Source organism: Chanos chanos, chromosome 12 (genome assembly GCF_902362185.1).
Source record: "Chanos chanos chromosome 12, fChaCha1.1, whole genome shotgun sequence".
Classification (NCBI taxonomy): Eukaryota; Metazoa; Chordata; class Actinopteri; order Gonorynchiformes; family Chanidae; genus Chanos; species Chanos chanos.
This window is the reverse complement of record NC_044506.1, coordinates 3,494,833-3,512,500: the sequence shown is the minus strand read 5'-3', so window position 1 is coordinate 3,512,500 and position 17,668 is coordinate 3,494,833. Positions and strand designations below refer to the sequence as shown.

Below are 17,668 nucleotides of genomic sequence, written 5' to 3'. Positions count from 1 at the left end.
TTCAGATTTGTTGTTGTTAAAATTATTAGGAATTGAGATATAAGATGAGCTTTATCAGGTACTGCACTGAAAATTCTATTATCAAATTCAGACAACATTGAAGATGTTTGCAAATGACACCACTTTTATCTGATACGAATAGTTTCTTTTAAACTAATTTGTAATTTTACTTTCATTGAAATGATCTCGAATTTCATCTCTCCACTTTCCCTTTATATGGAAACTATTTTTTTTTATAAGTCTTGTTAACTATTTACATTTTTAAAGTAAGAGAGAGGAAAGTTTTTTTCATGTTTATAATGGTTCCAAACTCATAAAAAGTGAAAAATTTTAAACATTGTAAACACTGTATGTTAAATTTCCTGAGAACATGTGTTATGGAATAAATGTTTATTTATAGATTGCTACTAACTGTCTTTCAACGCTCTGCTGAACTTGGTTTTGTTCTGTGATGTAGAGATAAGGGAAGTGAAAGAGGCAGAGTCTGTGTACTTTTGAACCACACATAAACTGTCTGTTTCAAGAACATAAAAATCACACACTCTGCTGACTGACTGACACATGTCACTTCTCTCTCCACCCAATCACAGCTGTCATATCTGTTGTGTCTCCTAGGTAACGCTCAGCCCACACTGACGGTCCTGCCCCCCTCCAGTGAGGAGCTGAAGCAGGGGAAGGCCACACTCATGTGTCTGGCCAACAAGGGCTTCCCCTCAGACTGGAAGCTGAACTGGAAGGTGGATGGTAAGAGTTGGAGTTCAGGGGTGAGCTCCAGCCCTGAGGTCCTACAGAAGGACGGTCTGTACAGCTGGAGCAGCACCCTCACCCTCCAGGAGGAGCAGTGGAGAAAGGTGTCAGTGACCTGTGAGGCCACACAGGGCTCCCAGTGTGCTGTGACCCAGACAGTGAGGAGAGACCAGTGTTCTGAGGAGTGAGAACACACATGCATACACATGCACACACGCACACACACGCGCGCATGCATACATATACACTGTCCTGTATACGCACTGCGTAATCTATGCGTGAGTCCATCCAGGAGCTTAACTTATCTTCCATATGATATGTCATTCTTGTGTTTCATATCAAATCCATTCCTGTCTACTGCATGCTGGTTCTTTACTGCTCAGTTTATTTTTATCTTTCTCATTCATGATTCAAATAAAAAGCCTTTTAATGACAGCTACTCCTGTTTCTGTGTTCATTATAAATAAACTCATTCGTCAGAATCACACACTCAGTCATTTTCAACATCCATTCATGTTCAGGACATCATAAGTCCAAAGACTCAACTTTATTGTCCTCAAAGTAATTTTTCTTTAGGGCACATTTAAAGCTTCCCTGAAAAAGTTATGAAGGAGATAGTTACTCAATTAATGAAAACAAATAAGTATTTCAGAAGAGCAGGCTTCACAGTTTTAAAAAAGGGCAGTTTTCACTTTCGCTATGTGAAATAAACCAAACGAATCAGTGTGATAGATACTTTTAGATGAAATAGCTTGTTTTAAAATGAATAAATTAATAGACCCATAACTCATGACATTTATAAATGTATTTTTTTTTTTTTAACTTTCTCTTTAAATTATAAGGGATGAAGCTTGATTTAGTCTCCTGGGACATGCAAATCTGACTTTCAGTCTCACAGCACCCACTCACACAGCCCCAAACCCCCTGAGACTGGAGACACCTGTGTGTGTTTAAGGTTTAAGAACTGAGAACCTCTGGGAACTTTCAACTTCTTTCATGTAGCAAAAGATTTACTATTAAAAGGGTAATATGTAGCATGTAAATAATACTACGCCCAATAGAAAACGTTGCTTTAATGAATGTGAAAGAGGTATACATCAAACCATAATAAATTAACATTTTCTCACCCAGTGACCAAAGCGAGTGTATCTGACCCTGAGTGAGGAGTTTCAGGGTTACCAGCAGTAGAATGAGTGACATGATCATTTTGCTTTGTGTCAATGGCTCTGAAAGGACTGAACACTGATCAATATTAGAGGTCCTCAAGTGAGGTAATATGGGCATTTCTGTTTGTGTTTATGTTTATGTTCATGTTTGTGTGTGTGTTGGTGTGTGTGTGTGTGTGTGTGTGTGTGTGTGTGCCTGTGTGTAAAATGAATCACCTTGATACCTTAATTAAACACACATTTTACATCATTGACTAAGTGTGTTTGGATAGTTAGTTGTCAGGGTTCCTGCATGAACTGTTTGCTCTGTTGTGCCCCTGCTGGTCATTTCTGGTGTTGGCTGTCATTTGTTTTTGGTTTTGTCATGTGCTTTTGTTTATTTTGGTTTTCCATGTGCTCTGGCCCCACCCCTCACTTATTGTGTCATTGTGCTCACCTGTCTCTCGTTGAAGTTGTAATTAGTCTGTCTATTTATACCCTGCCTGTTCTACCCTTTGTTTGTCAGTTCACACCGCTTTTCTCAGTGTGTTGAGCTAGCCCTCCGTTATCTGATTGCCCTCCGTTATCTGATTGCCCTCCGTTATCTGATTGCCCTCCGTGTTTGACCTCTGCCTGTTTTTTTTGCCTTTTTTGCCTGTTGGATTTTGCCTCCTCTGCCTTCCTGCCTTGCCCTGCTCCTGTTTTTGAACCTTCTGCCTGTCCCTGGAATTTGCCTTTGTCTTCTGTTTTGGATTGTTTGCCTGCCTCTGACTGCTCTGTGGTATGACCTCTGCTTGTTTTTTTGGATTCCGCTTTCTGTCTAGCGATTTGAAAGACTGTTGCCTGCCACAATAAACATCTCTTATTCATTCACTGGTGAGTCTGCAATTGAGTCCGAAGTTTTCCCTGACAGATCCAACCTGGACTAACAATGAATGAAGACCTGTCTTTAGTGAGTGTGATGTCTGTTTATTACTATATTTGCATCCTGTTTAGGGTGTGCACACTCTTTTTATTGTGTGTGCTGTCTTTTAGTCTTTCTAGTGTGTGTGTCATGTTTTTCAAGTGTGTGTAGCTGTTTGACCCTTTGCATATGAATACTTCAATCCATATTCAAATCCAGTCTGAAAGACATATATGAGAAATAAGGAGAGAAGGTGTCAGTGTGTGTCTGCAGAACTCTGGATGAAAACCAGAACAGAGTCAATGGAAGAGGTGGAAACATCAGTTCATTTTTTTTCTCCTCACTGATGTGCAACATAAAAATGTGATTAATGAAGATCATTCTTTTTGACAGATGTGTCTTTTATTTGTGTGTATAACCTCATTATCTCCATAATCCTTTAAGTGCTTATTTGCAGTGGCTTTTAGACATGTGACAGACAGTTTATGGGTATCCCCATACTTGCGTCAGAGGCATTGGGCACCACTACAAGAGCCTGTAAAGTATCATACACAAACAGAGACTGATCCCTTAGTGCTGGGTACATGGTGAATGATGATGTCCAGTGTGTTATGTCTGGGCATATGTTCATAATGTGATATATGAATCGACTCTTCACTTTCATTTCTATACTAATAAAGTCATATACAGGAATGGAGTCATGTCAACATTTTGGCTTTACCAAGGAAACTTTTCAGGCTTACAAGTTTAAGTAACAAAATACATAAAGTTCTTAAACCCTAAACCCTCTTTTGTATTGATTAAAATAAAGTTTTTCTGTTGTGCTTCGTATTACTTGCACGCTAAATTTTATTTTTTCAACAGTGAACAAACCGTTGGGTAAAAAGAAGTTGAAAGTTCACAGAGGTTCTCAGTTCTTAAATCTTAAACACACACAGGTGTCTGAAGTCTCAGGGGGTTTGGGGCTGTGTGAGTGGGTGCTGTGAGGCTGAAAGCCAGATTTGCATGTCCCAGGAGACTTAAGGTTCATCTCCCTGTAACTTAAAGAGGAACGTAAACACAAAGCGAAAAATAGATAAATAAATAAACATATTCAGTTGCTTTCATTTATTCATTTTTTTAATGGGGTATTTCATATAAAATTTTCTGTTTATTCATTTATTTATATTTGATACAGTTTGTTCTTTGTTCTTTTGGCACAAGTCATTTGTTTTCATTAATTTACAAAATAAATTAATGAAAAGACCACTAAATGTTTCCAAAACTTCTGAAACTCATATTCAGTAAGTCAGTAATCTATAGCATATATTTTGTCATATTTCTGCATTATTCTCAAACATTTCAGACATATTAAAACTCACTCTTTTAAAATTAAGGTTGAAATACAAGCCAGTGCTTGTCCTTACACATTTTTTTTTTTCTGTTTTCAAAATGTTTTAATTCAGATTAATGATAAACATGTTAGGGGAACAAACTGATGATCATCAAGATAAGCAAACTGACATCACTGATGAAGAAATAAATGTCATTTTAACAGCCATCATTGCCATTAGATGGACTCTAAATATATAATTTATTCATATTAATACAAAATAGTTGAAATAATACTAGTATTAACTGCCATTTATGAAATAAACACTAGTAAATAAGTTTTATTTTCACAAAGAGCAGAAACTCGTACTTACGTCCAATATCCAGTTTGGTGCCTCCACCAAAAGTGACCCACAGTGATACAAACTGGTTAAGTGGTCGTACAAAAACCTCCTGCTCTAATGACTCTGATCTCTCTGTGCTTTACAGCACATTGTTTCACACTATTAGCTCTACTATTCATCACCTCACTGACAGCCATCAATCAACTTATCAACTAATTCATATTCCATCAAATCCAAACATTTAGATATCATTTTGTGTTTTTCTACCAGTTTATTTTTAAAGAGGTCCAGGTGTATACTTTTTAAAGTAATATTCTCCCTCTCACAGATGCTTCAAACGATCACTATTTAGCAGCCTTTCCTTGGACAGTCAATATATTTCATATTTGATAAAGATAACACATGTGTAGATATTCACTGCCAACATCCAGTTTGGTCCCTCCACCAAAAGTCTTCCACAGTAATTGAGACAGACTGAACTGCAGTTCAGAACCCCTCTAATGCAGAATTAGGACAATTAGAGACCTGAGTGTTTCACATCGCCCTCTACTGGAAAAAAGGTAATTTCACACAGCTCCAAGTCATGATTTCAAGCAATGTGGGCTACACAATAATAAATCTTTGTTAAAATGAAAAGTTTACTGTGTTTATGGTTGTATGTCTGGATTTAATTTGCAATTTCCTCTTTTGTAAGTCTCTGATCGCATTTAATTTGCTGTATTAAATTGATATGTTGGAACGCGAGAGAGGATTTTTTTTTATTTTTATTCTTTCTTTCTGAACAAACAGACAAGTTCAGAGTTTCCAAACTTTTTCCATTGTGTTAATGAAGACAGAAAGAGTCTTTGCTGATGCCTCTCAATGAGGACACAGTACTAATACAACAGAACAGACTGACATTGTATGTAAAGCGTAAATAAATCAGTTGTAATTATTGTAATCGTGTAAATATAGAATGGGTATCATTTTTTTTTTTTTATATATATATATAGGATTGTTAAAGACACATTTAATATAATTAAAGTCTATGACAGTACATTGTAAGCATAATAGTGAGGAAAAAGGAAAATAATTTTCATAGCAAAATGAGATTTTGCATTAGCAACGCATGCTTCAGTGCTCTGAGAGTGTTTATAGCCCTGTGAGTTTAACACTTGATGACTGAGAGCTGCCTGACCCACTAACTTAACCCACAGACACCATGACTTTCATCACCATCTTCATCTGGACTCTGACTCTCTGTTTTCATGGTGAGATTTTACATTTGCTCTTTAAAATCTAAAATGTTTTGCCCACAAAAACTTTAACACTTAAAACTTTGCTATAAACTTTGATTTAAAAAAAACATCTTATACAATCCTGATACAGAAACATTAAATTATCATATATTTTATTTTATATAATATTTCATATAATTTAAAAAGAATTTTCAATCTCATTTTTCTTTTAGAAACCAGAGGACAAGTGACTGTGACTCAGACTCCCGGAGTGAAATCTGCTCTTCCAGGAGACACGGTTATTATCAACTGTAAAATTAGCTCCACCGTGTACACTGATAGCTATGGTGACCGCCTGTGTTGGTACCCACAGAAACCTGGACAGGCTCCTAAACTCCTCATTTACTTGGCCAATAACTTACAGTCAGGAATTCCACAACAGAGAAAATAGTTCATGCAGGAACCCTAACAGGATCTGAGACATCTTGGTGCATCTCCATATTTGGATTTAAATGTCACTTTCTCCTGGTCATAGAAATACTTAGTTATTTAGAGTAAATGCACTGTAAAAAAATATAATTTTATAACAAAGATTTGAAACTGTGCTGTTTACAAAAGCTTGGTGCTGTGTGTGGGGAAATGTAGAATGAGCAGTTTAACATGGAGAGTTCTAGGAGGATTAGAACAGACAGAGAACAGCTGTATGATGAGCAGAGGGTTTTTATAATGTCAGATTACAGAAAGGATTTCTCTCCACTTCCCTTCTCTTCACCAGACCAGTTCTCCCTCAACCTCTTATTAAAACTCATCATACAGATATAAACTCACTCACATTTAATGACTCATCAGAATAACATAATATTTCATTTAGTTCCTGTGAGACACTGAGATGGAGTAGATGCTGGTTCAGTCTTAATAACAGTGTAATAACATTGTTATCTGTCTCTGCTCTGAGTTCTCCAGTACTCTGACTGAGGGTTTGTTTGGGCTGGACTGGATGTAGGGGGGACATGAGGAGAGACTGAGCCCAGAGTCCTGCTGTCTCTCTCCTGCTCCTTTTGACAGCTCTTATCACTGGGATGATCATCCATAGAGACCATCAGATACTGAATCTACTCCCACACAGAGAACTGACTCAGCACTAAACTCAGACACATGAAAATGTTTCATTCACTTTTATTTTTCAGCCTGCCTGATACGCTGGGATTAAATATAGAGAAAATACAATAATGTAAATATTTTGTTGTCAAGACTCTTAATGCCATATTGGTAGGGAAACTACGGCTATTGGAGTAACTCTGAGAAACATGAACAAATTACACTTTTAGTCTTCAGACTGTCTGATACACTAGAGTTTAATACTGAAACCGTAAAATGATAATTGGTTTGTGGGTAATATGTATCTGAAAAGTTGTGTGGTGTAATCCAGTGAAAAGCGTTGTCACCTGAAGGTTAGATCCTAAAACATGTCTTTGTGTTTCAGTGTTTCATGATTTTTATTTATAATTATGGACTGATTATAGTGAGTGTAGATTTAGTGTAGTATGTGATTCCTCTCCACCACAGAGCGTGTCATTGTGCTGTATCACATCCTCCCCCTCAGCACCTGCAGTAGGTCCCAGCTGCAGCAGTGCAGTCTCTGTGCAGTCTGACTGAGGGAGGTTTTTGTACGGCTCTATATCACTGTGTGAACAGAGCTTTACCACTGATCTCATGGTAACTCTGACAGTAATAATCTCCTGCATCTTCAGTCTGGACTCCTCTGATGGTCAGAGTGAAGTCAGTCCTAGATCCACTTCCACTGAAACGATTTGGAATTCCTGTCTGTAACTGGTTAGCATATTTAATGATTGGTTTAGGAGCCTGTCCAGGTTTGTGTTGGTACCAGTGCAGGTAGTGAACACCATAGGAGAAATACACTAGAGTACTGGTTTTACATTTAATAATGACTGTGTCTCCTGGAAGAGTAGATTTCACTTCAGGAGTCTGAGTCACAGTCACCTGTCCTCTGGACTCTGAAATATGACACAAATAAGTAACAAAACATCCTTGAGATTGATTACAAAATATGCCTGAAAGTAATCATAATCAAGAATACATAGATGAAACATGCTTTTAAATATAAACAAACAAACAAACAAACAAACAAACAAACAAACAGACAAAAAAATATGCATTTTTTAAATGACATTATATGTTTTATAAAATACAAAACATATGATAAGTTAAGTTTAATGAACTTGTCTGCAACACAATTTGTGTTTTAAAGATTCAATGTAGAATTTTACCATGAAAACAGAGAGTCAGTGTCCAGATGAAGATGGTGATGAAAGTCATGGTGTCTGTGGGTTAAGTTAGTGGGGCAGGCAGCTCTCAGTCATCAAGTGTTAAACTCACAGGGCTATAAACACTCTCAGAGCACTGAAGCATGTGCTGTCAATGCAAAGTCCCCTCTCTCTATGGAAATGATCTTCCTTTGGTGAAGTGACTTAAACACTCTGTTTGAGAACCAACAGAACAGTGATGTTTGCACAGGTCTATTCATTTAAAGCCAATATTCATGACCTGATGAAACCATTTCTCATATTCCTCTTATCTTTTAACTTCTCTAACACTGTATAACTGAAGTAGATGGAACTTCCATTCTGTATGTACAATTATCAATGTAAGAAATGCACCCACACTTGATATCTAATGTAGATCACTCACAAAAAGCTGCTTACCTGAACTACATCTAAGATGACACAAACTGATGTGTGCTTAAAATGAAAATATGAATTCATAATATTTTAAACAGTAATCAGACAGACAGTGATGAATCCTTGTCCACATCCACATCCAGCAGACAATCCTTACATCCATCTTAAGAGAACATTTTCTTGTCTTAACACTTGGAAATCATTGGAGATCTGTGACTTTCTCTTTGCTCTGTTTGAAAGTAAAAAGTGTCTTTTAGAAATAAGTGCCACCTACAGGACTCATAGTAAATTACAGATTCATCTTCCATACCCAGGTAGAAAAGATTTCAGACTCTTGATGACGATCCTAAAATGTGACATGAATTTGGTGACAGGGTGAATACACATGCCATATTCATTTTAAACAGACAGTTTCTATAGAGAGAATGTTCATGGAATTGGTGTCACCAACGTAACACACAGATGTGTGTATTCTGTATCTTCAACAGTATATGGCAAGTGAAAGATTTTCTCTCTTGAATGGTGACCAGCGTGTCAGCAGTTTGTTTTCCGAACTCCCATTACAATCAGTGTACCATCTGAGAGCTTTAGTCATTTCAAACATGTTTTAAATTATTCACAGGGAATTTCTCGTTCATATTGCTCTACTGTTTGATTTTTACCTTTGAGAAAACATCTGTCTGGGTTTATTATTTTAGATATAAAATAGAAAAAGTCTCAAGTTTTACTTTCATTTAAAGATTGTTTGTGCTGCTTCCTCAATAAAGATTATATGTACACAAACAATCTGTCTAGTTGGCACAAGCTACTGTGTTAGTGTCCAATACATGATATGTCTATCCATAATAATTGTCTCTGTATGTGGCTTTGTTTGTTTTATTTTTGTTAGGGTCGGTGAGGCCTGGTAGAGTGAGGACCCAAAAGCAGACCCAGAGGACAGAACATTACTTAACAGATGTTTAATGAAATCCTTACTTTCCAAAAACAGACAGAGGTAAATCAGGCACAGAGAGTCAGAAAAACCAGGTAGAGGTTCCAAAAAACACTAGGCAAAAACACAATCCAAAAAAACACGCAGAAGTCAAAAAACAGGATACAGAGGCACCAGAACCAAGCTGAGGTAACAAAAACACAAGACAAAATCGCCAGTCCAGGAACAGGCTAGGTCAAGAGCAAAATGATCAAGGCAAACCAACACAGTAATCAGGAATATGGCAAGATAATCTGGCAACCTAGTGGGGAAACAGACAGGGCTTAAATGCAGTGGCTGATGAGGTGAGTGGCAGCAGGTGATGAAAAGAGTCTGACTAGAGAAAAAGAGAGAGAGGATGGGGTGGGGGGGGGGGGGGTTCTAAAGTGGGAGGTCTGGGCACCTTAGCGACCGTAACCTGGATAACTTTCCTATGAGATGAACATAGTGGCCAAATGTATAACTAGTCTGGTACACGTTACATCAACAAATAGGGTTAGCCTGCAAGATTAGCAGTCTGGTGGTTTGTGTGAACGGTGTGGCCTCGGATGGCGTCAGGTTCCCAGCCTGAATTATTGTTTCAGTCCGTCCCTGTTTATGTTTATATTTACTTTGGAATTGACTACCTGACGGAGATACGATACAACAAGCACAGACCATTCACAGAATGGAGTCAGACTGTTTCCTTCAACACTTACGCCAGTTTAATTATTCCTGTGTGACTGCACATGTCTTTGGGCAACCACATTTTATCACCCTCACATGTAAGACAGCAAACACTCAAAATTTAAGGATGTAGAGATAGAAGCATAACACACGATTTGGAATTCCTGACTGTAACTGGTTAGCTAATTTAATGGGGGGTTTAGGAGGCTGTCCAGGTTTCTGTTACCAGAACAGGCAGTGACCCCAGGAACTGGAGTAATACACTGCAGGACTGGTTCTACAGTTGATAGTGACTGTGTCTCCTGGAAGAGCAGATTTCACTCCAGGAGTCTGAGTCACAGTCACCTGTCCTCTAGACTCTGAAATAAAAACAAAAATAAGTTGCGAAAATTAAAATACAAACTTCTTCACATATAAGCAAGAACAGCTCCTTGAACAAACTATTAAATTCATATTTTATATCTTCCCTTTACCTTTAACACAGCACAAAAGTGTCCAGATGAAGATGCTGATGGAAGTCATGGTGTCTGTGGGTTAAGTTAGTGGGTCAGGCAGCTCTCAGTCATCAAGTGTTAAACTCACAGGGCTATAAACACTCCCAGAGCACTGAAGTTGATCGTTTAAATTTTAATCCTGTGTGTTAATGCATCGACTCCCTGAGGCGGGTTGTAAGTGTTACTGCTACGTCTCCGGTGTAGTGTGTATCTAGGGGTATGTAGGGGGGGGGACGTAGCATAATGGACCCACCACCTGTGCTGGTTTTGGGACGGTGTGATGGGGGAGGAAAACACGGACATGGGGAATTGATGTGAAAGAAAGGTGCACAATATATTTGGAATATTACAAAGTGATATTTACAAAATATGTGCAGGGATATATTTACAAGGTGGGAGAGGATGGCAGATGTTGCCAAAGAAATGAAACTAGTAAAACAAAAACCACCCTAAATGTCTACACCGAAAAACACACACTGAACTATAAAATAAAAGGGTGGCAGAGCCAAAGGAAACCTGACTACACTAACTATCTAGTAACAAAAATACACTAGTGGCATCCGCCACTAACCTATCCCTATACAGAGTGAACACTACCGCGGGGATCCCCTACCTTACCTGTCCTTCTCCCCGTGATAACCAAAACACCAGAGCCAGAGCACAATCCACAAACAAAGTCAATAAATGAAAACTCAGGGTCGAACACAGAATGGCAAGTTTGTAATAACAGTAGAAACACACGAAAGGCAAAAGGCAAACAACGAGATCGAAATCTAACACACAGTATGCCTAGCCTCTTTAAATGTTGGCGCTCCACGTCTGGTTGGTTAAACCACGACGGGCTCTCCCTCCCTGGTTGGTCGAACAAGAGAGAAGGGGGCGGGGCACAACATCAGGCCAGATGGGATTGCCAGCCCGCCACAACTGGGTACCTGTGTCAGGAGAGGGAGAGAGAGAGAGAGAGGGAGAGAGAGAGAGAGAGAGACAAACGAAACAAGGCACACAAATAAAACACAGTTTTATTTAAAGTTTAATCCTGTGTGTTAATGTATAGACTCCTGATTGTTAAAGTTTAATCCTGTCTGCTAATTCATAGACTCTTGATGGTTTAAAGTTTAATCCTGTGTGTTAATGCATAGACTCCTGATAGTTTAAAGTTTAATCCTGTGTGTTAATGCATAGACTCCTGATAGTTTAAAGTTTAATCCTGTGTGTTAATGCATAGACTCCTGATAGTTTAAAGTTTAATCCTGTGTGTTAATGCATAGACTCCCTGAGGTTGTTAGTAATGCATTACGTGTACACTGTTACACATACTGAAGTAACCTGTGGTCTCTGGTCTCTGTCTCTTGTGATGGAGTAGTAGAACCATTCACTGTTTTGTATTTTAACGTCCCCAAATAAATAACAGCAGAGAAACCTCCTTACTGGTTGCTTTATGTTCTGAAATAAACTCAAAAAGGGTTGTTAGCCACCATACCACATCTTGGTAATGGAGCATGAGGGTTCAGAATTCTTAGCTACAACCCTGCACACATACATACCTTTTTCAAATGAATGTGAAGTTACAGAGAGAATCACTGAAAGATGAGGTGTTGCCAACTTTAGATGAGTTTGTAACGAATGTCTATTGCACTGCTGATATTTCAGTAGTGAAACCAATGACACACTGTTTTATTAAGCATATGGGATAGAGTCTTTATGTGGAGCCTTGTCTTTATGTTGGTTTGAGATCAACAGTCACCTTACTGAGTGATTCTTTAAAACGGGGTCAGTACTCACCCTCTCAAACACACACACACACACACACACACACACACACACACACACACACACAACACACCACACATACGTCCAGAAACACACAAAGGTTCAGACACACACAAATGGACAAACAGAAATAAAGACAAGGACTGTGTGAAGTGTTAAGAGAATAAACAGTGTTGTGACTTTGGCATTGGTTTCAAAAGATCTTAAGAAAATAATGAAAGAAATGCTATTACTATTTAACCAGTTTGGAAGATTTATGAAACCAACCTGTGGCAGAATTGCCTTAATTTATGCTATTCATTTATTCATTTGTTTGTTCATTTATATTTATTAGGAATATGATTTAGAGCAGATTTTATGCCTTCTGTGCTTTGTAAGTTTGATCATGTTTACCTGGACGTGTTTTTGCTTAATGTTTTGGATTTGGTTGCCCTGTGGATCTCTGGCTTTGACCTTGTTTGTACACTGTTTTTGACCAGTCTTTTGGATTTGTTTGCTCTCTGGATTTCTGGATTAGACCTTGGACTGGACACTGTTTTTGAGATTGGCTTCTGAAAGATTTTTGAATAATCTTATTTTACCCAGTGGGTATGCGATTGGGTCTTGGTCTGTCAAAACCTCACAGATCTGTCTCTTGTGATGGAGTAGTAGAGCCATTCTGTTTCGTATTCTATCGTCCCCAAATAAAGAACAGCAGAGAGACCTTTTATACTGGTTGCTTTATGTTATGAAATAAACTCAAAGGGTTGTTAGCCTCCAACCCATCCCTTGGTAATGGAACATGGGGGCTCAGAATTCTTAGCTACAACCCTGCACACATTCATACCTTTTTAAAATGAATGTAAAGTTAGAGAAAATCACTGAGAGACGAAGTGTTTCCAACTTTAGATGTGTTTGTAATGAGTGTCTGCTGCACTGCTGATATTTCAGTAGTGAAACCAATGACACACTGTTTTATTAAGCATATGGGATAGAATGGCTGTGCTATATGAGTCTTTATGTGGAGCCTTGTCTTTATGTTGGTTTGAGATCAACAGTCACCTTACTGTGTGATTCTTTAAAACAGGGTCAGTACTCACACTCTAAAACACACAACACACCATGCATACACAAAGACATCCAGAAACATACATAGATTAAGCCTGAGAACAGGACCAACAGAAATAAAGACTAGGACTGTGTGAAGTTTTAAGAGAATAAACAGTGTTGTGACTCTGGCATTGGTTTCAAAAGATGTTAAGAAAATAATGAAAGAAATGCTATTACTATTAATCTGGTTTGGAAGATTTATGAAACTTACCTGTTGTCTTAATTGCCTTAATCTATGTTATTTAGTAAATATTTATTCATATATGTATGTATTTATTTCCATTAGGGACATGATTTAATACTTGAATGAGCAGATTTTATGTTGTGTTTATTGGACAAGCACTGTAAATTTTTTTTATTTTAGGCATAACTAATATTCTGATACATTTGAATGTAACACATTACAGATGTAATGAATCATCATGTGAAGTTACTCATTACTTTAGTACTCATTTTATAAGATTTTATAAGATTCTTTTTTACTCACACTCAAGTTTGATGAGTACGTTTACTTCTATTTGAGTCATAATTATTATAAAGTAACAGTATTTTTACTTGAGTACAGTTTTTGCTTACTCTGTCCACATCTCCTGAGAGTTTCACTGTGATGCATCACACCAAATGATTTTCTTTTTCATGTTTTTGTTCTCACCTGATTCCTGAACTTTCTTCTGCTGCTGAGTTTTGCAGGCACATTTGGTGTTTCTCAGAACTCTTACTGAATTTCATCATCTTATTTCAATCTCACTGCATGGTTTTAGTAAAACTGGGTAACGTCTATGAGTGTTGTTTGTTAAACTGACTCATTTTAATTGTTCATGTTAATATTTTTTACCCTCTCAATTTCTTTATATCTCCTGATGCATGGTTAGAGTGTCACCTCCATGTTGGTATCTAATCTCACTCTTTCATTTACATTCACATTTACATTTATTCCTTTTAGAGACTCTGTTATCCAAAGTGATATCCAGTAAATATAGATTATAAAACCAAGCAAATAGCCAATGAGGAGCTGATTGTTGCATAAACATCACTGATAAATTCATTATCAGGACAGATAGACATGCAAGTAAGTTATAAGAATATAATAGGGTGAGAAACAAGTCAGACGTGATGTGTAGTTCAGATCATGAAATGGTAAGTGATGCATTAGAGGATAGAGATGTTGGGGTAGTAGGCAGGGGTTGAGAATAGATGGGTGATGTAGTGAGTGGTTTGTGGAGATAAAGGTTTTATGGAAAAGGTAAGTCTTCAGGTGCTTCTTGAAGCAACTCTAAATCTATATATATAATCTGACGGATAAATGGCAACGCTGTCTATATATAATTTCACTGCTGTTATGTCACCTGGCTGTCTGTCTGTGATCTCAAAGTAAAGACTGTGTCATTGTGATGTATCACATCCTCCCCCTCAGCACCTGCAGTAGGTCCCAGCTGCAGCAGTGCAGTCTCTGTGCAGTCTGACTGAGGGAGGTTTTTGTACGGCTCTATATCACTGTGTGAACACATTGCCACTATGTGCAGTATAACAGTAATAATCTCCTGCATCTTCAGTCTGGACTCCTGTGATGGTCAGAGTGAAGTCAGTCCCAGATCCACTGCCACTGAAACAATTTGGAATTCCTGACTGTAACTTATTGGCATAGTAAATGAGGAGCTTAGGAGCCTGTCCAGGTTTGTGTTGGTACCAGGACAGACCATCTCCACCACTATAGCGATACACTGCAGGGCTGGTTTTACAGTTAATAGTGACTGTGTCTCCTGGAAGAGCAGATTTCAGCTTGGGAGTCTGAGTCACAGTCACCTGTCCTCTGGACTCTGAAAATACAAATAAAACAGAACTGTGTCAGAAAACATGAAAACCGGACATTTCTTTAAAGCACACAACTTCATGTAAAAACAACAACAACAACAACAACAACAAAGCAAAAAGAAACATCTTCCCTTTACCTTTAATACAGCACAAAAATGTCCAGATGAAGATGGTGATGAAAGTCATGGTGTCTGTGGGTTAAGTTAGTGGGGCAGGCAGCTCTTAGTCATCAAGTGTTAAACTCACAGGGCTATAAACACTCCCAGAGCACTGAAGCATGTGCTGCCAATGCAAAGTCTCCTCTCTCTATGGAAATGATCTTCCTTATTGCTCATAGATAGAGACATAGTCTTTAATTACAACATGACTGTCTTTCACCATTCCATATTAAACACGACACCATTTATATTTGTATAAAATATAACATTTACAGCATAACATTTATATATATATATATATATATATATATATATATATATATATATATATATATATATATTGTCGTACCAATGGTATGAGGAAGATCTGGTTAATGGTTCACTGTGAATATTAGACTTAATACTAATATCACTTTGCTGTAACCATAACCTTATTTTGGAACCTGAACCCAGTGAAATTACAGATATTCTGAAAAATTCTATTTATAGCTCAGCGCTCTGAACGCTGAACCTTGAAATTATTCTGAATACCTCTTCATTAGCCGTACATATAATAAATAACAGCATTAAAGTAGCAGGTACAATAATACTCTTCGAATTCAATATTTCTAGCTAACTAAGTTCCTGGATCACCACGTTCAGTAACTACGAAATAATTTATCACGTACTCAAAAAGTAGGAATACAGACGTACACGTTTAATACAACGATCAAATTCAAACGGTACAGAATGAATCTAATGTTGAATGAATTGGAAATCAGGTGGAATTAAGCACATCCACTATACACACACATACAACAGCATCTAAACTACTAACAAGAAGACAAACAATTAACGGTAGACAATATCCTCGTTACCTAAAGTATGTATGAATGAACAACTACGCGAGCATGAGGCATTACTCACGAAGAGGAACGCTTAACCAAAAGAACTACCTGAGTGATGTTCTAGTGGAGTTACTTACACACCAAAAGGGGTTGTGAGGAAGGGAGAGAAAAGGGATGAGGAAGAAGAAGAGCAGGCCCAGCCACGTTCAGGTATGATAGACCGGAGTTACCGAGGTTGGCAGAGGGGGAGACCGTGAGCGAGACTTCGTGTCGGTGCCGGGAAAGTCTTTTAGCGTCGCGGATCTTCCGTAGCGGTGAGCCTAAGCCGATTCTTCGTGGAGACGAGCAGGACAGAACGGACGGACTTACATTACGGCTGATACAACCGGAGCATCATCTCTTAAGTTTCACCAACTCACATGGCCAGTCTACACTGGCCATATGTGTATTCTGAGTGATGCTTTGTGATCCGGTGCTCTATCCGTTTATGTCTCGTTACTTTGTTACTCTAGTCTCCCGTTTGTTATTTGACTTCCCCAGTTCTGTGTCTTATCCTGTCTTTTTGTTTTGTTTGATACTCGCCTGTTCAAGTTCGTGGTTGTACCTTCAGAGTATTAATAAACCCTGAATCTCTGCACTTGCGTCCTGCCCATTGGTGACATTGTGACATTTCCTTACCCACCCTCCTAAATATTTGGTCAGCTTAATACAGCAAATTAAATACAGTCAGGGTCTTGCAAAAAAAAAAACAAAAAAAAAACTGTAAAATAAATCAAGACATGCAACAATAAAAACAATAAATAAAACATGTCATTACACTTCCTGTAAATCAGTTATGATTCCCTGGTTACCAAGTAGTTGCTGTGTAGCTCATATTCTTTGAAATCGTGATTAGGAGCTGTCTGAAGTTCCCATATTCTCCAGTAGAGGGTGATGTGTAATACTCAGGTCTTCAGGACTCCATTTGTTTCTGCATTAGATTGACTTGCTGTTTAAAATCAATCTGTCTCAGTAACTGAAGAGGACCATCGGTGGAGGAACCAAACTGAATGTTGGCAGTGAGTATCTACACACGTGTTATCTTTATCAAATATGAAATATATTACTGTTTGAGGAAATGGTCCCTAATTAGTGATCATTTGAAGTATCTGTGAGGAGGAAAATGTTTCTTTAATCCTGGACAAGTTTAAGAGTAAACTGGTAGCCAGTCTGATCTTTAAATCAGCATAAAATGACAAATCAGCATCTGTATTTGATGGAATATGAATCAGTTGATAAGTTGATTGATGGCTGTCAGTGAGTTGATGAATAGTAGAGCTAATATTGTGAAACAATGTGCTGTAAAGCACAGAGAGATCAGAGTCATTAGAGCAGGAGGTTTTTGTACGGCCACTTAACCAGTTTGTATCACTGTGGTACACTTTTGGTGGAGGCACCAAACTGGATATTGGACGTAAGTACAAGTTTCTGCCTTTTGTTTAAATGACATTTTGTCACTAGTGCGTATTTTATAAA

At 37.9% G+C, this 17,668-nt stretch overlaps 2 gene segments (V, D, J or C); both read left to right on the top strand.

The window, feature by feature from the left end:
• Positions 1-935, top strand: part of LOC115825479 (Ig kappa-b4 chain C region-like) — a 1,687-nt gene extending 752 nt beyond the window's left edge. The window contains 1 exon segment of the C gene segment in view: positions 616-935. Within this exon segment, the coding sequence occupies positions 616-935 (320 nt within the window).
• Positions 936-5,652: 4,717 nt separating this feature from the next.
• Positions 5,653-17,668, top strand: part of LOC115825274 (Ig kappa chain V-III region MOPC 63-like) — an 81,768-nt gene continuing 69,752 nt past the window's right edge. The window contains 1 exon segment of the V gene segment in view: positions 5,653-5,701. Within this exon segment, the coding sequence occupies positions 5,653-5,701 (49 nt within the window).